This window comes from Carlito syrichta, unplaced genomic scaffold, assembly GCF_000164805.1.
Source record: "Carlito syrichta isolate Samal-C Ts95f unplaced genomic scaffold, Tarsius_syrichta-2.0.1 Scaffold308835, whole genome shotgun sequence".
In the NCBI taxonomy this organism is placed as follows: domain Eukaryota; kingdom Metazoa; phylum Chordata; class Mammalia; order Primates; family Tarsiidae; genus Carlito; species Carlito syrichta.
Genome location: NW_007252931.1, coordinates 733,062 through 756,322, shown reverse-complemented (window position 1 = coordinate 756,322; position 23,261 = coordinate 733,062). Strand labels below are relative to the sequence as shown.

Sequence of the window (23,261 nt, the reverse complement as noted above, 5' to 3'; positions counted from 1 at the left end):
TCGCCGCTGCCGGGGGCCGAGGCGCAGGGGGCGGGGACGAGGGGCTGAAGTCGGATTTGGGGGTAGGGACAGTCGTAGGGGTCGGGCTGGGGGAGAGCCGCTGTGGAGGCTGCGGGGCGAGTCGATGGAGGCCCGGCGATGCGACAGCGGGGGGCGGATGGAGCGGCGGGACCGCAGGGGCGGATGGAGGGGAGGGTCCTGGGGAAATGCCGCGGAGAGCACCGCGGCTTTGGGGCTGCTCTTGGGATCCGAGCCTTGGGAAGTGCCAGTAGGCGGCTGGGATGTAGGGGGCGGGGCTGGCGGCTGATACCCCGAGGGGTGGGGCAGAAGCGTCCTGGAAGCCGAGACCAAGGTCCTGCCTTAGTGAGTCGTGGTCTTTGGGCAGAGCAGAGGAGTGTGAAACTGGGATGGAAAGGGGGGAAGCAAAGTTGACGAGCTGAAGACAGGACAGAGGAGTTAAGGATGGGGAGAAAGGTAGAGGAGCGTTTGTCATCGCATTTCTCCAAAGGGGTCCAAGACAAAGCCTCCCATGAGGGGAAGTATTGGGGAGGGCCAGCGAGGCCTGCCCATGACGTGGACTCCTGGGGAGTCCCAGAAGGAAGTCCTTTAAGGAGAGGGTTCTCCCACTACCACACAGTTTTGGGGTAACCACATCTGAGGACCTCTCGTAGAACCTTAAACCACGGGGTTTGATCGGCCCTTTGAAATGGAGCCATGGTCCTGGGAAGGCTTGAGGTCTAGTCGGGGGCCCAGCTACCTTTAGAGGAGCTTGCGATTCTGTTCCCTGGCTCAGGGACCTTCCCCTCATTCTCCCAAGGCCTGTGTTTAGAGCTTTGGCCTCTCTTCTTCTGCCTCTACAGGAGGGTGTGTGTGTGTGAGTGGAATCACTTATTTTTTCTATGTAGGAGAGAAACAAGATGATAGTTCCTAGCAGATGGAGTACACAGGCAGGACACCTGGACTTAGTGGTTCACTGTTAATCCCTCCCACCCTCAAGTTTTGGTCCTGGTTTCCTCCTAGAAAAATAGGACTAAGGGGGCTTGGTTATGTAAATGATGCCTAGAAAGGATTTGGGGAAGTTATGAGCATTGAACCCTGACCTGAAAACCCAGGCCACAAAAGCTGTGGAGGCTTGGGAAAATAGCTGAGGTGGATTGAGGTGGTTGGGCGGGGTGGGTTGGGGGAAAAATCCTTCAGCCACCTGGCCCCTTTCTTCACTGGGGGGCTGTCTAGCCTGAATCCTCTTTCCTCTTCCCCCTCCCTGTCTCCTACCCTCTTCCCAGGAGACTGGGGTGGGTCTGAGAAAGAGCAGAGGAGGAGATAATCAGCTTAGAGGCAGGGATGGAGGTAGAGGGCTGTAGTGGACTTGGAGGCGTGCCTGAGGGTGGCTTGTATCTGCCACTCCCTGTCCCCACTAGGGCCAACTTCCAGGCATGGGGTTGCTCAAGTTCTTGGGGGGTGGTGGATAGTGAGGCTTACCTGATGGTTGCTAAGATGGGACTGAGATCTCCCTTTGACCAGGCTGCTACCTGGCAGCAATCTACTAGCCGCACAGCACCTTTCTGATCAGTGCTGGAGAGAGAGGCACTGCCCACCCAAGAGCTCAGCCCATGTGCTTGGCAGGCAGGCCTGTGCAAGGTGAATTCTCAGGCTCCTCTGTTCTTCTGTGCAGCACATGGTGATGAGTTTCCGGGTGTCTGAGCTCCAGGTGCTTCTTGGCTTTGCTGGCCGTAACAAGAGTGGACGGAAGCACGAGCTCCTGGCCAAGGCCCTGCACCTCCTCAAGTCCAGCTGTGCCCCCAGCGTCCAGATGAAGATCAAAGAACTTTATCGCCGCCGCTTTCCCCGGAAGACCCTGGGACCCTCTGATCTCTCCCTGCTCTCTCTGCCCCCTGGCACCTCTCCCGTAGGCTCCCCTGGCCCTCTGGCCCCCATCCCCCCAGCCCTCTTGGCCCCTGGCACCCTGCTGGGCCCCAAGCGTGAGGTGGACATGCACCCTCCTCTGCCCCAGCCTGTGCACCCTGATGTCACCATGAAACCATTGCCCTTCTATGAAGTCTACGGGGAGCTCATCCGGCCCACCACCCTGGGTATGGCTCTCTGTGGTCCTGTGGTCTTCCTGGACTCCTTGCCTCTTCCCCAAGCCTCTCCTAGGCTTTAGTCCTATGGGATCAGCAGCCTGGGATGGGGCAGCCTCTGTGGTGGCCTGTGTCTGGGCTTGGGAATAACTGCTCTTCTGTGTCCTCAGCATCCACCTCCAGCCAGCGGTTTGAGGAGGCGCACTTTACCTTTGCCCTCACGCCCCAGCAGGTGCAGCAGATTCTCACATCCAGGTACATCTTTCAGTCCTCCTGCCTCAGCGCTGGTGGTTGCCTGTGTACTCTGTTCACTGACCCTCTTCTCTCTGCCCTGCTCTCCTCCCTGTTCATCTTCATATACCTGCTTCTCTCTCATTCTTTTGTATGTCTCTTTTCTATCCCCTGGACATCTTTTTGTCTCTGTTTGTCCTTGCCCTCTGGGTGTCATATGCTGACATCTCTCTCTCCCCCTCTCTTTTACAGAGAAGTTCTGCCAGGAGCCAAGTGCGATTATACCATACAGGTGCAGCTGAGGTAAGTCTTGATCCTCCCTGCCCTGGTGGCTTCCTGTTGGGGGTGGGAGTGAAGTAGGGGTATGACAGATACTCCTAGGAGATATTCCTGTTCTGCCACTGTGCACCTCAGCCCTGGGACTCTTGCTAGATGTTAGGGCTACATATCCATGACTGATTTTCTGGGGTTCCCTGCCTCTTTGCCAGATTCCACTCAAGAAACTTCCTCCCACCCTTTCATTCTTTCTCATTTCCCACCAGGTTCTGTCTCTGTGAGACCAGCTGTCCCCAGGAGGATTATTTCCCCCCCAACCTCTTTGTCAAGGTCAATGGGAAACTGTGCCCCCTGCCGGTAAATGCTTTTCCCTTCTGGCAGTAATCCTTTCCCATCTCAGTTTATAAGTATTAACTACAAACTTGTTCTGAAAGAGACATACCTGGTATAGTGCTTGACACATAGTAAGTGTTCCATTTACTGACTGAATCGATGTCATCTAGAGGGTATTAAGATAGGGTTGGGTCAGGCTCAGTGGCTCAGCTTGTAATCCCAGCACTTTGGGAGGCTGAGGTGAATGGATTGTCTGAGCCCACGGGTTCGAGACCAGCCCAGGCAACTTGGCGAGACCTCATCTCCACAATAAATAAAATATTAGCTGGGCATGGTAGCGCACACCTGTAGTTCCAGCTACTTGGAAGGTTGAGGCGGAAGGATTGCCTGAGCCCAGCAGGTTGATGCTGGGGTGGCCGTGAGCGTGCCACTGCACTCCAGTCTGGGTGACAAGAATGAGACTGCAACTCAAAAAAACAGTAGAAAGATAGGATCGAATAAAGGTTCTGGGGAACCCAGAGAAGAAACGTTAGTTCTACCCAAAGTTTCAAGAAAGACTTCTTAGAAGTCATGACCTCAGAACTGAAGGTTGAAGGGAGTGAGACATCCTTATCCTCCTCCTGAGGGACTCAGTCAGTGGGTTCCTGTTTTTGGGGCCAACAGTTAAGCTCTCCTTTCTCCTCAGGAGTGAACCCCCCACACAGCCCTCGACAGTGCTCCAGTTTTGTGAGTCACTGAATGGGTCTCCATCCCCTTGGTCAGTGAGTGAGTTGGCCTGCTCTCCAGGGAATGAGTGACCCAAGACAAGGTGTCTTGTTGTTAGAGCAAAGACCCTTCCCAGAGCCACTTTTCCACTCACCAGTTCCTCCCTTCCCAGGGTTACCTTCCCCCCACCAAGAATGGGGCTGAGCCCAAGAGGCCTAGCCGCCCCATCAACATCACACCCCTGGCTCGACTCTCGGCCACTGTTCCCAACACCATCGTGGTCAACTGGTCATCTGAGTTTGGACGGGTGAGCACAGCTAAAGCAGGGTGCAAGGGGTGAAGGGGAAATCATTCAGTGTCCTGGCTGGGAAACATCTTTCTCTTTATGGGTGTGTCTGCCTTGACTCTCTGTCTCTGGTCCTCATGGGACAAAAGTGAGTGGTGGTATGAGAAGCAGCGGCTAATTGTCTCCCCCTCATTTCCAAGTAGAATTACTCCTTGTCTGTGTATCTGGTGAGGCAGTTGACTGCAGGAACCCTTCTACAAAAACTCAGAGCAAAGGGTATCCGGAATCCAGACCACTCCCGGGCACTGAGTGAGTAATATCCTTCTCCTCTTCCCTGCCCTGATCTGAACCCAAATTTTTTGGTCCTTCAAGCTTCATAGTCAAACTGATACCTCTTTTATGACAACTTATTTCCCCTCTCACATGAACCCTGACCCTTCTCCCTATGCCCCTTACCAATCTTTGTGGTTGAAGTTGGACCACTTCCAGTGAGTGACACCCTTACATTCCCAGTCATAAATCTGTTTTGCATCTCACAGACCGTAGCTCAAGCCCTGCTAGAATATGGGTTCTCTGGACTGGAAAGAGTCTTAGGGATCATCTACTCAGCCCTCACCTGACGTTTTAATTTCAAGGTCATTTCTAACATAGCCAAAGTGTCACCCAGCTGTGTTTAAGTATCTTTAGGGATGGAGAAATCTCTCCTTTACACCCAGCCTTCATTACCCAGATCCCAGACCATCCCCATGTGATATCCCACTGGGCCCCAAAGACTCCACCCAGCTGCCTCTCAGCCAGAGCGGTCTGTCTCTGGCCTTACCAACTCCCGGGCTTCCTCTAGCCTTGCTGACCCCGTGGCTCTGGCCTCACTCTTGTTTCAGTCAAGGAGAAATTGACCGCTGACCCTGACAGTGAGGTGGCCACTACGAGTCTCCGGGTGTCACTCATGTGCCCGGTGGGTAAAAGGGGAGAAGGGAACGGGGAGGGGAGCTGGGTTAAACCTCTGGACTTTGAGGAGGGTTCTTAGAGATACCACAGTGAGGTCTTCTGAGATGAAACAAGGGTGGACACTCTGACTGAGGATTCGCCTCTCCTCAGCTAGGGAAGATGCGCCTGACTGTCCCTTGTCGTGCCCTCACCTGCGCCCACCTGCAGAGCTTCGATGCTGCCCTTTATCTGCAGATGAATGAGAAGAAGCCAACATGGACGTGTCCTGTGTGTGACAAGAAGGCTCCCTATGAATCTCTTATCATTGATGGGTAGGGTCATTTTGTTTCCTCTTCCCTAGGGCATTCACTAGGACCCCCTTTTAATGTATACAGCTTACTTTCCTGCACATAAACCCCAGCTCTCACCCTATCCATCCACTTTACCGATACACACACACACACACACACACACACACGGCAACATGAAGAACTTGGTATATGAAGAACTTGGTATATACAAGGCATCACGCTGAGCACTCTGCATGCATTATTTAGTGTAGTGTCATGCTCATGGTCACTGCAGCTTCCATCTGCTGGGCTCAGGCGATTCTTCCGCTTCAGCCTTCCAAGTAGTTGGAACTACAGGCGTGAGCCACCATGCCTGGCTAATTTTTTGATTTATTATAGAGACGAGGTCTTCCCAAGTTGCTCAGGCTGTTCTTGAACCCCTGTTTTAGGCAGTCCTCTCTCACCTCAGCCTCCCAAAATACTGGGATTACAGTCTCGAGCCACCGCACCTGGCTATTTTTATTTTTATTTTTTTTGAGTTGGAGTCTCACTCTGTCGCCCAGACTGGAGTGCGGTGGCCGGGGCCCCCAGCCACCGCAGCCTCGCCTGCTGGGCTCCAGCAATCCTTCCGCCTCAGCCTTCCGAGTAGCCGGAATTACAGGCATGCGCTACCATGCCCGTCTGATTTTTTTTTTATTTATTGTAGAGATGAAGTCTCGCTGCCCAGGCGGATCTCGAACCCACGGGCACAGGCAGTCCACTCACATCAGTCTCCCAAAGGCACGGGATTACAGGCTGAGCCACTGAGCCCGGCTTCCTATTCTTTTTATTCATTCATTTATTTTTTTTTTTTTGAGTTAGAGTTTTACTCCGTTGCTCAGGCAGGAGTGCAGTGGCACACTGAAGGCCACTCCAGTGACCTGCTGGGCTTAGGCTATCCTTCTGACTCAGCCTTCTAAGTAGCTGGAACTACAGGTGTGCACTACCACACCTGGTTAATTTTTTTGTTTATTGTAGAGATGAGGTCTCGCCAAGTTGCCCAGGCTGTGCTCGAACCTGTGGGCTCAAGCAATCCTCTCACCTTGGCCTCCCAAAGTGCTGGGATTATAGACTTGAGCTACCACACTTGGCCTCTTATTTTTGTTTTTGAGTTGGAGGCTCACTCTGTCACTCAGGTTGGAGGGCATAATCACTACTGCTGCAGCCTTGACCTGCTGGGCTCAGGTGATCCTCCTGCCTCAGCCTTTCAAGTAGCTGGGACTACAGACGCACATTACCATGCCTGGCTAATTTTTAAATTTATTGTAGAAACAAGGTCTCGCCAGACTAGTCTTGAATCCTGGGCTCAGGCAGTACTCTTGCCTTGGCCTCTCAAAGTGCTGGGATTACAGGTGTGAGCCATTGCACCCAGCTCTCAGTGCCTTTTTGAGCTGGTTTATGGTTTCTGTGTTTCTGCTCCTTTTGTCTTGTTCCTTGTACTACATGCCACATGTGCTCAGATTGTATTTATTTAAAACTTAGCACTCAGAGTTTGCTAAGCCCTTTTACATACATTGCATTATTTGATTCCAGCAACTCAGAGAGGCCCAACAAGGGTGGGTAATATTCCCATTTTACAGATGAGGAAACAGAGGTATAGGAAAAGTGAGTCATGGAACTCTCTGGCTGCTGTTCCAGCCATCTCCCCAGTCCTATGACTTCCCATCTCTCCCCTCTAGTTTATTCATGGAGATTCTTAATTCCTGTTCGGATTGTGATGAGATCCAGTTCATGGAAGATGGATCCTGGTGTCCAATGAAACCCAAGAAGGAGGCATCTGAGGTTTGCCCCCCGCCAGGGTATGGGCTGGATGGTGAGTGACCCCCTGTTCCCCAGCTGAGCCAAATCTTGGATGGCCTCTTTTCTGAGACATAGTCTTCTTACCATCCGCAGGCCTCCAGTACAGTCCAGTGCAAGAGGGAAATCCATCTGAGAATAAAAAGAAGATTGAAGTTATTGACTTGACAATAGAAAGCTCATCGGATGAGGAGGATCTGCCCCCGACCAAGAAGCACTGTTCTGTCACCTCAGCTGCCATCCCGACCCTACCTGGAAGCAAAGGGTATGAGAATATAGGCTGATGCTAGCAGAGGCTCTCCTGCTTCTGAGAGAATACAGGAACCCCAAGGGGTTAATTTACCCCATAAGCTATTTCTGACACACAGAGGGACAGGGGAAGAAGTCAGGAATGCTTTCTGATCCCTGGGCAAACCCTGGAGCCAGGGAAAGGTGGAGGAGATAGAGGGCATCTGTGGTTCGTCAACGGCTGCTGCAACTCCTCTCTACTCACAGAGTCCTGACGTCTGGTCACCAGCCATCCTCGGTGCTACGGAGCCCTGCTGTGGGCACACTGGGTGGGGATTTCCTGTCCAGTCTCCCACTTCATGAGTACCCACCTGCCTTCCCACTGGGGGCTGACATCCAAGGTATGATGCCAATTACAAGGTGGTCCCTGCACTGCCACACCCTCCCCAGAACCATATCAGAACCCCTGCCCATTTTCAAAGCCTCCTGGTTCTCCTGCAAGGGGCCAAAGTCTGGGAAACTTCTTTGTCTTTGGTGGTAAAAGGGTCGGAAAGGAAGTTGATTTGGACTTTTCTTTTCCTACCAGGTCTAGATTTATTTTCTTTCCTTCAGACCGAGAGTCAGGTAAGTGGTTCCTTCTTCAGACGATCTCAGATCTCTGAGGCTTCCTTTCTAAAGGGCACTGATGGGACCCCTCCCTCTTAGGTTTCTTAGGGTGTAAATCGGCTTTTCTGTGAGGAGTAAGGGGAAGCGGGCAGCTTCCTTCCCTCCTCGGTTCCCACTTGGACTTTCTTAGATCCCATTACTGTTTTGTCCCCCGAGCTTTTTGCATGGTTCTGCCCCTGCCTACTCACCCACACACATACCCGGGTATGCTGAGAGCACCATCCTGCCCCAACTGGACATGCCACACATTTCACACACCCACAAAGCCAAGAAACCTAGGAAGCTAGGGTGGGGGGCTCTCTTAAGGTGGGGAAAGGGGTAGAGAGTGGGGAAGAGAGAGGGGCTCTTCTCAGAGAATACAGGGAGCCCCAAGGGAGTAATTTACCCATAAGCTGTTTCTGGGACGAGTGGCTGGGAGGGAGGTGGTGGTTAGTCAGGATGAGCTCTTAAATTATGCCCTTGATTCCTCTCAGCATTACGGCCCCTCTGTCATCACTTCGCTAGATGAGCAGGATGCTCTTGGCCACTTCTTCCAGTACCGGGGGACTCCATCCCACTTTCTGGGCCCACTGGCCCCCACATTGGGGAGCTCCCACCGCAGCTCCACTCCAGCGCCCCCTCCTGGCCGTGTCAGCAGCATTGTGGCCCCTGCGGGGGCCTTGAGGGAGGGGCATGGAGGACCTCTGCCCTCGGGCCCCTCTTTGGCTGGCTGTCGGTCAGACATCATCTCCCTGGACTGAGTTCCTTGGATTATGGACCCTTCACTGCTCCCCAACACTGAGGAAGTATGCTGTGGAGCCCTGACCCCTGGCTACCCTGACCCCATAGGGGGCCTAGGCCAAAGGCCAGACAGACCTTCACGGATGCCTACTATTGGCCTCATCTCTGCCTGACAAGGCCGGCACCCAAAGGGTTAATATTTAACCTCTTTTTAAGGACATTGGGGTCTATTTTTGGAAATGTTCTTTGGACAGTGGTACATTCCTTTGGGAATGTTAACCCAGGCGATGGGATGGGAGGTGAGCTGGGAGAAGGGCTGAATCCTTAGCCTTGACTCTCTCTAAGCCTCTTGGGGAAGCGGCCCTTCTCTTGTGCCCGAGGCGCGCTCTCTTCCCATCCCAAACCCATGGCTCTGTTTCTTCCCCACATCCATTGTCTCTTCATGTCCATTCCGTTCCCATTGACCACACAGACAGTGGAGAAACTAAGACAGTTTCAGAGGTGGACAGAGAACTTTATTTTGGGTTGTGGGTTTTTTGTACATAAACAAGAAAAACCAAAATACTCCAAAGATGACTCCTCCTGCCTCCTGCTTCCAGTGTGATGAGGAGGAGATAAGGCCTTAGCCATGATCCCCAGAGGTTTGGAAGCAGGGCCTGGCCTATTGCCTGGGTCTCTATTTATATATTTAAGTTCACAATGTTTCTTATGCCAACCAGCCTGGGGCCTAAGTTTCCAGAGGCCTTGGCCCTGTGGTTAGACCTGGCTCATTCTGTACCTTTCTGGGGAGGTGGGAGGACCCTTGTGCCCTCCTTCTTAACCTCTATTTTCAGGCTCTTCCAGGGCCTAGGACTTATGTTGTAATTTTGCTTTTTATTCCCAAAGTTGTAGCAAAGTTCTCATAATAAAGATTGTGAATGTTCTGTGAGTGTCACAGGTGGGCTAGGGAGGGAATGATATACTTCACTTTGCAGATCCCTGGTTTGGGGAAGAGAGTCCGTGTTCTGTTCTTCCTTTGCTGGGTCCATGTGAGCTTCACCTTTACATGTGGGCTGTTACACTGAGGATTTACAAAAGCAGTTGTTTCTTCTTCCCTCTCCCCCATGCCCCTAAAAACACTAGACCATTCCAGTCCAATGCTGTGGAACTCTCAGGTCCTTCCTCACCTTCACTTGCCCAGATGCTGCAGCCAGAGCCCGAGGGCAAACTTGGTTCCAGTGCTGACCCTCTCTTTGTCCTCTGCTGTGGCTGGGGTTGTCTGCAGCAGTGTGGACATGGGTAGGACCAGAGGTTGGGCTCTTCCATCCTTTAGTTCCACTGCACTGGTAATGACAACTCCTGTAAGGGTTGTGCTTTGTAGTTTCCAGAGAACTTCCTCCCAAGGACCGCAGGAGGTGGGTGGGTGGGTGGTAACCTCATTTTACAGAAAGAAAACCGCTTCAAGGAGGTTAAATGATTCATCCCATGGGAGAGCTGAGACTGGAGCCTTCAATGCTAGCCTGTCAGAGCAGGAACTCTTGGAGTCTAATGGTCAGTTGTCTTTGATCTTGTGTTCTCTATCAACTGACCAAGTCTCCCTTAATCTCCCCACAATGCAAAATGCCATCCTGGGCAGTAGGAGCTGAATCTCTTCAAGTGTCTGTGTTGGTGTGTTGGAGGCTCAGGGAGAAGCTCATACTTACAGGATGGAGGGTGGTAGGTCCTGGGGGAGAAGTCTGGGTGTCTCTGTCCCATCCTCTGTGGCAGCCACTGCAGCCGCTACATCTGGTCCCAGCCACATGAGAGCGCTCACCTCACTTGGGTTTGGTTGGATCCGGGCCTGGGGTCAGACATGTTGACTCTTCAGTGCTGGCCTGTCTCTGGGAGGCATCTTCCTGATCACAGCCTATGCCCAGGTGGCATGGAGAGGGGCAGGGACAAGGGGCAAGGCTGTTGGATGTTCTTGGTTATCTCTGATCCTCCTCCCGCCATCACAGGAGCCCCATTTCCTTCCCTCAATGTCAGCCCTACCTGTAGCTGCTGCTGTGTTTCCTGGGAGATGACAAGTAGGTACAGAACAATGTGATGGTATTTGGGGAGACCCCAGCTCAGCCTAGGAGGGTAAGCCGACTAAGAAGAAAACAGTGAAAGTGGTGACTTCCTGCCTTATCAGACTCTGTCTAAAACTTTAAGGTGAAACAATGCTGGCTAGAGCTGAGGACAGATGGTAGAGAAGGTGCAGCAGGGACACAGGTGAGGGGTGTGGGTTTGGGGGTTTCAAGCCACGTATAAGCCACTGTTTGCCCTGTGGCCAAGGCAGATAGGGGCTGATTGATGGAGCTGGTGGGGAGTTGTTGAGGTCTCCTGGTTAAATAGGGAGGGACTTCTCCCAGGCCCTTGGCTTACCTCCCATAACCCCAGAGGGGCCCAAGAGAACTGGCCCTGGGGCAGCTGTAGTCCACTCTCCTCCCAGAGCTCTCGAAGCCCTCCTTCCAGCAGCTGGGGAGACAGAGCAAGCGTGTTAAGAGTGGCCAATGCCTGAAGACTCCAAGTCCTTGTGTTTCCCCCTCCCTTAGCTCACACCCAAGGTGGCCCCAGGCATAGGTCTTTTGGCTCAGGGTTGGGTGCAGGTTGGGTCAGATGACTGGTTACCTCCTCATCGAGTTCCACATGCCCACCTGCAACAACAGTGGGATCAATAGGTGAATGGTGGTGGTGTTGACTAGGGCCCCACTCACTGTTGGCACTCCCCTCCTGGGGACAGACACATGGAGCTGCAGCCCCTGGTGGTGGTGAACACGCTGCATTTCTGGGCCCACTTCTCTATCCTGAGACCCGGAAGAGCAAGCAGTGTGGGAGAAAGGGCAAGTTTCTTTCCTGGACTTGGGACTTTGCCCCAGGATGCTCACCTGGGGGTACCCAGAGGTTGGGGGAGACGGTGAGGGTGCGCGTCCTTCGAGTCAACAAGACGGTCTGGTCGCTGGACTGCAGGATGATGGCCACACCCAGATCCACACCTCGATCCGCGGGCAGCTCGCTTCCGGGGACCCTGGGCGGCTGGTCCAGGGCCGCGAAAGGGCAGAAAGGGGGTCTCTGGCGGGAGGGAGCCACTTAGGTTAAGTCTTCAGAAGCGGGGTAGGAACGGGGGGCGATGCTTTCGCCAATTTAGCGGCACCGCGCAGCGGAGGAGGGGCCGCGTCGGGGCGGCGGGCCGGCCCCTGGCCTTTCCCGCCGGCTCCCACCCGGCCCAAGTCCGTCTTGGGCCCTTCGCGCCCCCCGCGGGTCCCCCTCTCCCGACCTGGAGCGGAAGCCTCGCCGAGGCGCCTGGGAATGGCCTGCTCGAGAGAACGAGCCGTCCCCGCTGTAAACTGCAGTGCGTGGGCCACGGCCCGAGCGCCGGCCCGGCGCCCAGGAGGCCACACACACTCCGCGCGAAGCTCGCCGGCTCCGGACGCCCGGACAGGAGCAGCAGCACCCGCGCCGCGGCCATCACGCGGCTCTGGCGCCGCCGCGGCCCGGCGGGCGCCCTCTGGTGGCCCAGCGGCGCGGTCTTCGCCTTGGAAGGATGTCGGCTCTCCGGGCGTCCCAGGGAAACAGGCACCCTGCGGGCGGCCCGGGGTGTTACGCTACTAACCCGGGAAGACCATCTCTAAGTCCTCTGCCCTCTCGCGTCTTCTGCTTAGGACGACGACTCTTAGGCCGAACGATTTCTGGGCTGACAGGGCGCCTCCCACCAGCCCTCGGCTGAGCTAGACGTGCACCCCTTCACAGCACTCTGCACGCCTGTTGCAGCAGGTGTCACCTCGAGTTAGTTACCTGCCTGCAGAAACATTTTGGACACCACCTTCCTTCCTTTCATTTCCCCCAAATTACAACCAAGTGCCACAGATTCTACCTCCTTAAATCCATGTCTTGGCCGGGCGCGGTGGCTCAGCCTGTAATCCCAGCATTTTGGGAGGCCGAGGCGAGTGGATTGCCTGAGTCCACGGGCTCGAGACCCACCCGGTCAACTTGACGAGACCTCGTCTCTACAATAAATCAAAAATTAGCTGCGCGTGGTAGCGCGCCTGTAGTTCCGGCTACTTGGCGGCTGAGGTGGAAGGATTGCTGGAGCCCAGCAGGTCGACACTGGGGTGGCCGAGTGTGCCACTGCACTTCAGCCTAGGCGAAGGAATGAGACGCCAACTCAGAAAGGAGAAAAAAAAAAAAAAAAAAAATTCGTGCCTTGCTCTTCATCTCCACAGCTTCCCCCAGATTCTGCCTGAAATATTGCAAGTCTCCAAACAGTCCTCCCCGCAACCCCCCGCGTCATTCTCTACAGTGCGGCCAGGTGATATTTCTAAAACACAAGTCTGATGATATTGCTCGCCGTTGCTCTCTCAGGATAAGACAAACTCCTTAGAACAGTGCGGCCAGGACCCACCAGTCCTTGTCCCTCCCTGTTTCTGCAGCCTCAGTTCTTTTTTTTTTTTTTTTTTGAGTTGGAGTCTCACTGTCGCCCAGACTGGAGTGCAGTGGCCGCTCCCCGCCACCGCAACCTCGACCTGCTGGGGCTCCAGCTATCCTTCCGCCTCAGCCTTCCAAGTAGCTGGAACTACAGACGTGCGCTGCCACGCTCGCTAATTTTTTGATTTATTGTACAGATGAGGTCTCGCCTGCCCAGGCGGGTCTCGAACCCGCGGGCTCAGGCAATCCACTCACCTCAGCCTCTCAAAGGCGCGGGATTACAGGCTGAGCCACCGAGCCTGGCTAGCACCATTTCTTGATGGGACCCATGCCGTTTTCTAGTCACATCTTATCTGTAGTTTCCCCCAAGAAAGTCTGCTCCTTTCTGGGACTCTTTTCCCCTATTACCTGGAAAAGCTTTGTCTTAAAAAAAAATTGCTGTTTTTTGCATATTGATACATATTAGATGAACAAATTTTCAGGGTACTGTGACAACTGAGATTCATATAATTAAATCAGGGTAATTGGGATACTGACCTGTTGAACATCAGGTTTTCATGTCTTCTATGTATTTGTACTGACTAATCAGCCTCTTTTCATTCTCCCCTTCCCACTTCTTCCCTCTATCTGGTCTCTGGTAACCACCAATCTACTCTTTATTTTCATGCGATCCACTTTTTTAGCTCCGAGTGAGAATTGCAATATTTGTCTTTCTGTGCTTGGCCTATTTTAATGATCTCCAGTTCCATCCATGTTGCTGAAAATGACAGGACTTCATTCTTTTTTACGGTTGAATATAGACCACATTGTCTTTATCCATTCACCTGCTAATGGGCACTAGGGCTGATTTCATGTTTTGGCTATTGTGAATATAGTGCTGCAATAAACATAGGAGTGAAGACATTGCTTGGATAGACCGATTTCCGTTCTTTTGAATATATACTCAGTAGTGATTGCTGGGTTTTATAGCCCTATTTTTAGTTTTTTGAGGAGCTTCCATACAGTTTTCCATAGTGGCTGTACCAACAATGTCCAAGGGCTCCCCTTTTTTTCCATGCCCTCCCCAACATTTATTCCCTTTTTGATTAAAGTCATTCTAACTGGTGTAGATGATGTCTCATGGTTTTGATTTGCATTTCTCTAAGTGATGTTGAGCACTTTTCATGTACCCTTTGGCCATTTGCATGTCTTCTTTTGGAAAATGTCTATTCAGATCTTTTGCCTATTTTTAAATATGATTGTTTTTTGCTATTGAGTTGTTTGAGTTCCTTATATATTCTGGTAATTAATCCCCTGTGAGGTGGATAAGTCTGTAAATAAAAAACCCCTCATTTTCCAAACTAGTCACTTCCTTTACACTCCCTTTCCTGTCCCGCCTGGCCCTTTTCCCTTCCTTGCTTCCCTGTGTGTAGTACTTAATTCTTCTTTTACAGCTCCCCAGTACTTCCTTGGACTTGTCTCCTCTCACCAGGCTGTATGCTTAAGATTTATTCATCTTGGTATCCTAAGGCCTGGACGAGTACATGGCACACAATAGGTGCTCAGTAAATGATGCTGAGTGGCTTGAGGACAGAGATAGTATCTCATTTATCTTTGTATATTGTGCTAAGTATGGTGGCTGGCAATCAATTGACACTCAAATGTTTAAAGAATTAGAACAAACATTAGTAGAGGAGACTAAAACCATTATAAAATAACATCTAACTGCTTTAAATGAATTGAAGTTGCTGGGACAAATTATGTTCAAGATACCGAGAGAGGATTTAGAGTTGCCACTTTTAAGGAACCATGGAGAGGAGAAAGGCAATAATTTAATGTGTAGTTACCATATGCTGGGCATTGTGCTAAATGTTCTACATATAGTTTCAGATGTGTCAGAAGCGTGAAGTTGGCAAATGTGGCTTCTATCCACAGATTCTAATGTGAGTGCTTGTGCCAATCCACCTGCCAGCCCAGAAAATAGCTTTTGTTCCCCACTCCATGGTACTTTCTCACATTCCCTACACAATGTGTGTGTTAAAAATCACAGCTCAATGAAATAAAGAACAGGCATAGACATTTGAAAATAAAATTAACTGCTTAGAAAGATGTTTCCTACTTCCAGGGATGTTCAAACAGAAGCTTGGCTGACTTCTGGATGGCAACCAATGCATCCTGTTGATTTAAGGTTCCTTCTACTGCCAAAATTTGATGAGGGGATATATTGATGTATTTAAGACAGAGTCAGCAATTTTTTAAAAATGTCAAACTCTTTCAGATGTATCCTGGGTAGGAGGAATAGAGAGGTGGTTTCAGTATAAGAATCTGCAACTTATCCCACAGCAAAGAAGGTATCTAGGCACCTCCTTTATTTTTTGAGTAGGAGTCTCACTCTGTCGCCCAGGCTGGAGTGCAGTGGCATGCTCAAAGCCACCACAGCCTCCACCTGCTGGGTTCAGGCGATCCTTCCACCTCAGCCTTGCAAGTAGCTAGAACCATAGGCACCTGCCACCAAGCCCAGCTGATTTTTTTTATTTCTTAAAGAGATGAGGTCTGGCCAAGTTGTCCAGGCTAGTCTTGCAGCCCTGGGATCAGGTAATCCTCTTGCCTTGGCCTCCCAAAGTGCTGGGATTACAGACGTGAGTCACTGTGCCTGGCCAGGCACCTCCTTTATTGCTCTTTCCATCCTCTCAAATCTTGTGAGGAAGATTTTTCTTCTGGGTCATTCATTGTCTCTTCATGGTGCTTTCAATGTAAGACTCCAGCAGGAAGATGGTTTCATCTACCTGGATCTCACTGGCATCCAACCTAAGTGAAAGAGTGAGAGCATCTGCCCAGACTGAATATTCATTAGCATATTTAAGATTAGATGCCGGGGTGGATGTAGCCACGGAGAATTGCTTGGTTACCCTCGAGAGTAATGGATGGAAAGCAGGAGAACCAACAGATCATTCTGTGTCAGGCATTGTGGAAACTGCTGAGGATGCAAAATACAGAGCCTTTGTCCTGGGGGAAGGTAATGTCTAATTTGCAATTAGGAGAAAGAACAGAACATATAAAGGTATAGGCATAAAAAGATGTAATATGTTTTAAAATAGCAAGAAGCTGAGAGTGGCTGGAGCTTAAAGCAAATGGTGATTAGGAAAAGGAAACTTCTTCAACTTGATGAAAGCTACCTAGGAAAAATCCACAGCTAACATCACACTTAATGGCAAAAGATTGCAAGCTTTTCCCCTGAGATCAGCAACAAGAATGTCTGCTCTTGCACTTCTTTTTTTTTCTGAGTTGTAGTCTCACTCTGTCGCCCAGACTGGAGTGCAGTGGCCGCTCCCGGCCACCGCAGCCTCGACCTGCTGGGCTCCAGCGATTCTTCCGCCTCAGCCTTCCAAGTAGCTGGAACTACAGGCGCGCGCTACCACACCCGGCTAATTTTTTAAAATTTATTTTAGAGATGAGGTCTCACCAAGTTGTCCAGGCGGGTCTCGAACCCACAGGCTCAGGCAATCCACTCACCTCAGCCTCCCAAAGCACGGGATTACAGGTTGAGCCACCAAGCCCGGCTGCTCTTGCACTTCTATTCAAACTTTAACTGGAGGTTCTAGCCAGGGCAATTAGGCAAGGGAAAAACAAAACAAAATCAAGATATCCAAGTTGAAAAGGCTGAAGTAAAACTCTATTCACAGATGACATAATCCTATATAAAGAACGCACACAAAAAAACCCATAACTAATAAATAAATTTAGTAAAGTTGCAGGGTATAGGCCAGGTGTGGTGGCTCATACTTGTAATCCTAGCATTTTGGGACACAGAAGGATTGTTTGAGCCCAGACAGGCAACATACTAAGAATTTATCTCTACAAAAGATACCAAAAATTAGCCACATGTGGTGGCACACGCCTGTAGTCCCAGCTACTGGAGAGGATGAGGTGAGAGAATCGCTTGAGCTCAGGAGTTTGAGGCTGCAGTGAGCCACGATCACATCAGCACTCCAGCCTGGGCAACAGAATGAGACCCTGTCTCCCACTGCCCAAATTGCTAGATATAAAATCACGACACAAAAATTGGTTGTTTTTGTAAACACTAGTAATGAACACTCCAAATTGAAATAAGAAAACACTAAACTAGTGTAAAAAAAATTAAATATTTACAAATAAATTTAACAAAAGTGGTGCAAGGCTTATACACTGAGAACCCTAACTGCTACACCTAAACATTGCTGAAAAAAATAAAAGGAAACCTAAGTAAATGGAAACACTTCTTGTCTTCATGGGTTGGAAGATTTAATATTGTTAAGACTGTAGCCTTCTCCAAAGCAATCTCAGATTTAACAGAGTCCCCCTTAAGATGAGTGGTGAGGAGGAGAAGGAAATGATGTTGGAGACAGGCTGCTATGAAATTGTTGAGGTGAGTGGATTGCCTGAGCCCGCAGGTTCGAGACCCACCTGGGCAACTTGGTGAGACCTCATCTCTATAATAAATCAAAAATTTAGCCAGGCGTGGTAGCGCGCGCCTGTAATTCCAGCTACTTGGAAGGCTGAGGCAGAAGGCTCGCCAGAGCCCAGCAGGTTGAGGCTGCGGTGGCCGGGAGTGGCCACTGCACTCCAGTCTGAGTGACAGAGTGAGACTCCGACTCAAAAAAAAAAAAGAAAAGAAGAAATTGTGAAAAGCCTTGTATGTCATACCAAGGAGTCTAGTCTTTATACTAAAGATATGAGTCAAAATATCATTTAAATAGGAGAGTGATATTATCAATTATTTGTTTTTAAGAGACAAGATTTCTCTCTGTAACCCATGCTGGAGCGCAGGGGTGTAATCATAGCTTTCTGCTGCCTGAAACTTCTGGGCTCAAGTGATCCCTCCACCTCAGCCTCCTGAGTAGCTGGGACTACAGGTATGGATCACTTGTAGTTGTCTAATTTTAAAATTTTTTGTAGAGATGGGTTTCACTATGTTGCCCCAGCTCATTTTAAAGATAATAACTCTGTGCCAGGTGTGGTGGCTCACACCTATAATCCCAGCACTTTGGGAGGCTGAGGCAGGAGGATTACTTGAGCCCAGGAATTTGAGATCAGCCTGGGTGGGCAACATAGTGAGGCCTCGCCTCTACAAAAAGAAAGAAAAATAATTAGCTCGGTGTGGTGGTGCGTGCCTGTTAAGTCCTAGTTAATCAGGAGGCTGACACAGGAGGTTCGCCTGAGCCCAGGAGTTGGAGGCTGCAGTGAGTCAAGATCATGCCACTGCTTTCCAGCCTGGGTGACAGAGTGAGACCCCAACTCGAAAAAAATTAAAAGTACTTGGTGAACAAGAGTGTATATAGTAGAACTGTTTGTTAGTTTAGAAAAATAGGTGGATTGTATTCTGTTAAATGACCTGGAGAAGAAGACAGTGGGTTTAGGTTTGCTTATTTTAAGTTAAGAGGGTTGCAGAGTATTGAGGTGGATTTTTCTGGAAGGTATTTTGAAATGTAGGTCTGTAGTTTGATGCTTACTTGTTAACATTACGTTTCAGGGTCTCTAGTTGCTGACGCTCAGGGGCTGTGATCATCTCCTCTATCTCTTGCAGTTGCGCCTCCTCTGCACCGGTAGCCTGCATAGATGCGATGATGGCTTCTACCCTCTGAGATTTTTCTAGCAGACGCCTGCCAGACAAACACAACTATGAGGCATGTTCCCTAGCCTTGGAGATTCTTATTGTTTATCTTTGAGGCATAACTCCCTCTTTCACCATGTTCCTGGTCAAAGTGGATACTGTCACCTTCTAAGAACACTTTCTACAAACTTATCTGAAAAACGATTTCATTGGGGTATATTAGAAAAGTAGAGACTAATGCATGATTTATGCTCATCTAAGTCGATGACTTAATGAGAATAGACTGGTTGCTATCTCTGTTGATTCTTATTTCTTTTTTTTTTTTTCCTTTTTAAGTTGGAGTCTTACTCCATCTCCCAGGCTGGAGTGCAGTGGCACACTCACGGTCAACCTGCTGGGCTCCAGCGATCCTTCCATCTCAGCCTTCCAAGTACTATAGGTGTGCGCTACCCCATCCAACTAATTTTTGATTTATTTTAGAGACGAAGTCTTGCCAAGTTGCCCAGGCTGGTCTCAAACCCGTGGGCTCAGGCAATCCACTCGCCTCTGCCTCCCAAAGTGCTGGGATTACAGGCTGAGCCACCAAGCCCGGCCTGGTTCTTATTTCTACTGGAAACCTGCCCTTAGGCCTTTGGCACTACAAAACATAAATAACTCAACTGAAAATGCTACTCACTTGTTCTCTTTGGTTTCAAATTGTCTCCTTTCTATCAAGTTGGCAATGCTCTAGGAAGAGAAGACATTTCTTGTATTTCAGCAGTTCAGGTAAAATGAGTAAAGAGGGCATATGGGTGAGACTTGTCTGTGCAGAGGGAATGGGAAGAAGGTCCAGGCTGGGTTACCTTGTAGCACCTGTGTAACAACATTCGAGCAGCTGACAGGATGTTCACAGTATATAAATAGAAGGTTCTGGATGGGGCATGGTCTGGTGTTTTGGGAATTTCCTATTTGTTCACAGAAAGAAGAATAAGAGAGATTATACTGTTCTTCAGAATTGGTAAAGTTAACACCCATTTCATCCAGAGTTACTCAGCTCTTTTTTCTACCTTATACTTTCCTCCTCCCTAGTCATTCAGAACCCGTGTTTATGTCATAGTCAAATGGAGAGTTGGGCTGCCTGGTTTTTTTCATTTGACTGTCAGCATCCCAAGTGGGGAAGAAATGGGAGGAAACTAACATTCACTGAGCCACTCTGTGCCAGGTAGATTGTACTTGATTTTTATAACAAGTACAGTTCTTATTATCTTCTTCTTCTTATCTTATAAATTATTCTTATTCTTACCTTCCATCACCATGATGATAGGTAAACTTGCTCAATGTAACTGGGTAAGGCAGAGCTGTGATCTGTCTCCAAAAGCCACTCTGCTTCCTCATAGGGTCTACTACCTGGCTGTGCAAGGACTCAACAAATGTTACTGATAGACTTATTCTCTTATAGAAGTAAGGCTCGGGGAAGTGACAGAAATGAGAGGGAAAAAAGGGCAAGGTGAGCTTAAGGAGATGTCTTGGCTATGCTTCTTTCTTACTAAGCCCGTTAAAGTTCCTTGTCACCCTTCAAGTGCTTACTACATTTTTTTGTGGATCATTTTTTCTGTTTCAGAGCTGGATATAAAGTTTGCTTGGGAGTTCAGCATGTCTGACTAAGCAGTTTGTCTCACCCTAGGCCAGCTTTGCTGGTTGGCAATTAATATAGCATTGGTTACCTGGAGTGATATGAAATTTTCTGAGAGCATCTTATATAGCATGTCCTTTGCCTCCTTTGCAGGAATCATTGCAAAGTCTTCCACCTGCTTCTGCTCTAGGTGTTTCTTTTGCAGAACTAGACGGAATATTCTGGCACAGCGAGACCCAAATCTGGAAAGGAATGAAGACAGCAAATGGTATGCCAGCATAGAGGATTAGCTTTAGCTCCTAGTTACAGATAGTAGTTGTCCTATTCCATGGGTGGAGCCAGGACCAGGGAGGAACAGTAATCGGAAAATTCCTGCACAGCTCCCTAGGTTGATGGTACCACTGTTAATCATAAGGCAGTCACCAACTGCTGACTCATATGAGTGCCATGGTTCCTGCATTTGTAAGCAAAGGGTTTAGGGAGGCTTGTTAATCTGCATCATCAGGAATTAAGCAGTAGGTTATTTTAGGGTAAAGCAGTACATGGGATCCACAGTAAGTAGTCCAGTGGAAAAACGGGCAAGTGTACCAAGGTGTGGCTGTTGCTTACATAATTATCAAATTACTTGTCCAAATGGGGTTTGAAGGCCGGGCACAGTGGCTCACACCTATAATCCCAGCATTCTGGGGGGTCCAAGGTGAGAAGATTGCCTGAGCCCACAGGTTTGAGACTAGCCTGGGCAACTTGGTGAGACCTCATCTCTACAATAAATCAAAAAATTAGCTGGGCGTGGCGGCGCGTGCCTGTAGTTCCAGCTACTTGGAAGGCTGAGGCAGAAGGATCGCCTGAGCCCAGCAGGTGGAGGCTGCAGTGGCTGTGAATGTGCCACTGCACTCCAGCCTGGGTGACAGAGTAAGACTCCAACTCACAAAAAAACAAAACAAAACAAAAAAAAAAATTGGGGTTTGGATAGGAAGTGTCTGACGCCAATCCCAGTTAGAGTCACCCTCTTACCTCTCCTGTATGACGGACTCCAGAGTGGCTGTGGCTAGGGATGCTAATGCCTTATGGAGGTCTTTATGCAGAGAATTAAGGTCACTCCATCACATTTTGGCCTGTCATTGTGATCTCAGTTTTATTCCTAAATCTCTAATTTATAATTAAAATTTAAATGCTACTTTGTTTTTCACATTATGATTTATGGTTTTAATTATAGTACATAAATGTTTTAAAACCTTAATGAACACGTGTTTAAGTAAGGATTTTGCTTAACCAAAATTTGGTTAATTAAAAGTCTTTTTTACTTTCTTATCATCAATGCAGTTCATTGAAAATTCATAAAAAATTATTTCTATTTTCTAACTTATTTAGTACACTAAACATTACCAAATCTTTCTTTCATAAGGCACCATTCTGCTTCACAGCTTAGGCTGCCTAACTCTAAGGAAATAACTGGTAAGGATACTGATGACATACATTCCTCCACCACTGTCGCCAGACTTTCCAACAAACTCTAGCTATTATGAAAAAGAGAGAGTGTTAACTGAGAGGAAAATCCAGTGATTCTGTTTCCAATGGACCAAATCTGACCAAGAGTGCACCAGGTAGCTCTCCTGTCAGATGATGATGGAGAAACTGTCTGTGCTAGCTAGGTTGAGAATAAGGGTACAAAAGAGTAATACTAAGTATCGGCAGAAATAAATTGTAAACAGAACAGATTAAAGAAAAAAAAAAGTAAAAATAAACTTACTGGATCATCTGCGAGCAGAGTGAGATACTGATCAAGAACTTGCTTAGAAATGTTATAGCCAATAGGTAGGGATCTGAAAATCTATGGAGCAAAAAGACACTGAAAATGGGTTTGGGAACTTAGAATTGTTGATATTACTGAAATAAAGATATTTTAATGTTAGATATCACAAGTATAAAAATGTCCAAAAATATCCAAAGCAACATTGTAAGAGTATGAAACTAGAAATATCCAAATGTCCAATACTAAGGAACTGATTAAAATAAAATACAGCATGGTCATTAAATGGAATATGATGCAGCCTCTATAAAGAATGAAGACAGTGGGCTGGGTGCAGTGGCTCAAGCCTGTAATCCCAGCACTTTGGGAGGCTAAGGTGAGAGGACTGCCTGAGCCCAGGGGTTCGTGACCAGCCTGGGCAATGCATGGAAGCACTGTCTATAGTTCTGGCTACTTGGAAGGCTGAGGTAGAAGGATCGCCTGAGCCCAGCAGGTGAACACTGGGGTGGCCGCGAGCATGCCACTGCACTCCATCCTGGGCAACAATGTGAAACTCTGACTCAAAAAAAAAAAAAAGAAAAAGAAATAATTAAAGAATGAGACAGTGGAATGATATGGCCATTATAAAGAATGAGATCTATATATACTGACATGAAAAGAAATTTTACATATTCTGTCAGATGAAAAAAAAAGTTATAGAACAGTATGTTGCGATTAGTCCCATTTGGGGGTTAAAAAATGCATATACCCATATATATGTCAGACAATGGATAAAAATTATTATTTTTATTTTTTTATTTTTTAGTGACAGGAAGGTCATTTTATTGCAAAAACTGTCATGTGAGGAAATGAGCAATCTCATGCCTTAAAGATACCATTTAGATTTGTAGATGGAGTACAAAGTTTCAAAAAGGGAAACCTGGTATGGGGAAGCATGGGTGTACAGCACAGGGTGTGTTCTGATGGCATGTCTTGACTTGGTGTTCTATGAGTCACCTTGCAGAAGCTGCAGTCAACCTTCTCCTGACTCCTCTCAAGCAAGAGGGTCCAGCAGTGAGGCTGTTTTGAGATTACCCACCGGAATTTCTAAGTAAGCATATGTTCAGGTAAGCTTCTGTGATGCTAGAGAATGTCTGGCCTTCAGGCAATTCAGAAGGGGATGGGATAGGTGTGGTTCCTGGAACTTGCTTCTTATCTCACCCTAGAGAGACTGAATCAAGAACTTGAGGCCCCACATTGGGCGCCACTTGTGGGAGTCCAGCTCCTGCTGGGTTCAGGGTACCCCAAAGGTGGAGACGGCATCGGCGATTGTGAGAATGAGAGAAAGAA

The 23,261-nt window shown here is 48.9% G+C and overlaps 3 protein-coding genes across 7 annotated transcripts in view; 1 reads left to right on the top strand and 2 right to left on the bottom strand.

The window, feature by feature from the left end:
• Positions 1-282: 282 nt before the first annotated feature.
• Positions 283-9,499, top strand: PIAS3 (protein inhibitor of activated STAT 3). The gene is made up of 14 exons (XM_008066023.1): positions 283-363; positions 1,673-2,090; positions 2,249-2,333; positions 2,562-2,612; positions 2,852-2,942; positions 3,796-3,930; positions 4,113-4,218; positions 4,791-4,864; positions 5,008-5,168; positions 6,845-6,978; positions 7,059-7,227; positions 7,458-7,591; positions 7,777-7,814; positions 8,330-9,499. Exons 2-14 carry the CDS (start codon positions 1,676-1,678, stop codon positions 8,594-8,596), a joined length of 1,860 nt encoding a protein of 619 aa, XP_008064214.1. The 5' UTR covers positions 283-363; positions 1,673-1,675; the 3' UTR covers positions 8,597-9,499.
• Positions 9,070-12,045, bottom strand: NUDT17 (nudix hydrolase 17). Of its 3 annotated transcripts, none has more exons than XM_021716537.1 (8): positions 11,854-12,045; positions 11,465-11,648; positions 11,208-11,233; positions 10,962-11,054; positions 10,587-10,685; positions 10,259-10,395; positions 9,749-9,898; positions 9,070-9,628 (listed from the first exon to the last, which is right to left on the bottom strand). In XM_021716537.1, the coding sequence occupies exons 1-8, from the start codon at positions 12,043-12,045 to the stop codon at positions 9,508-9,510; spliced, it is 1,002 nt and encodes a 333-aa protein (XP_021572212.1). In that variant the 3' UTR covers positions 9,070-9,507. The 3 variants fall into 3 exon arrangements, with proteins under 3 accessions (XP_021572212.1, XP_021572213.1, XP_021572214.1); XM_021716538.1 differs by having other exon boundaries at positions 9,544-9,662; XM_021716539.1 differs by having other exon boundaries at positions 9,545-9,636; positions 9,743-9,898.
• A 3,592-nt stretch (positions 12,046-15,637) lies between these two features.
• The window catches only part of POLR3C (RNA polymerase III subunit C), a 20,166-nt gene continuing 12,542 nt past the window's right edge, over positions 15,638-23,261 (bottom strand). For all 3 annotated transcript variants that reach the window (XM_008066021.2, XM_008066020.1, XM_008066022.1), the window contains 8 exons: positions 21,933-22,013; positions 21,648-21,699; positions 21,197-21,257; positions 20,274-20,424; positions 19,413-19,514; positions 19,247-19,296; positions 18,470-18,619; positions 15,638-15,788 (listed from right to left, as the gene is read on the bottom strand). In XM_008066021.2, coding sequence (XP_008064212.1) covers positions 15,707-15,788; positions 18,470-18,619; positions 19,247-19,296; positions 19,413-19,514; positions 20,274-20,424; positions 21,197-21,257; positions 21,648-21,699; positions 21,933-22,013 — 729 coding nt within the window. In that variant the 3' untranslated portion in view covers positions 15,638-15,706. The remainder of the gene's footprint in view (positions 15,789-18,469; positions 18,620-19,246; positions 19,297-19,412; positions 19,515-20,273; positions 20,425-21,196; positions 21,258-21,647; positions 21,700-21,932; positions 22,014-23,261) is intronic.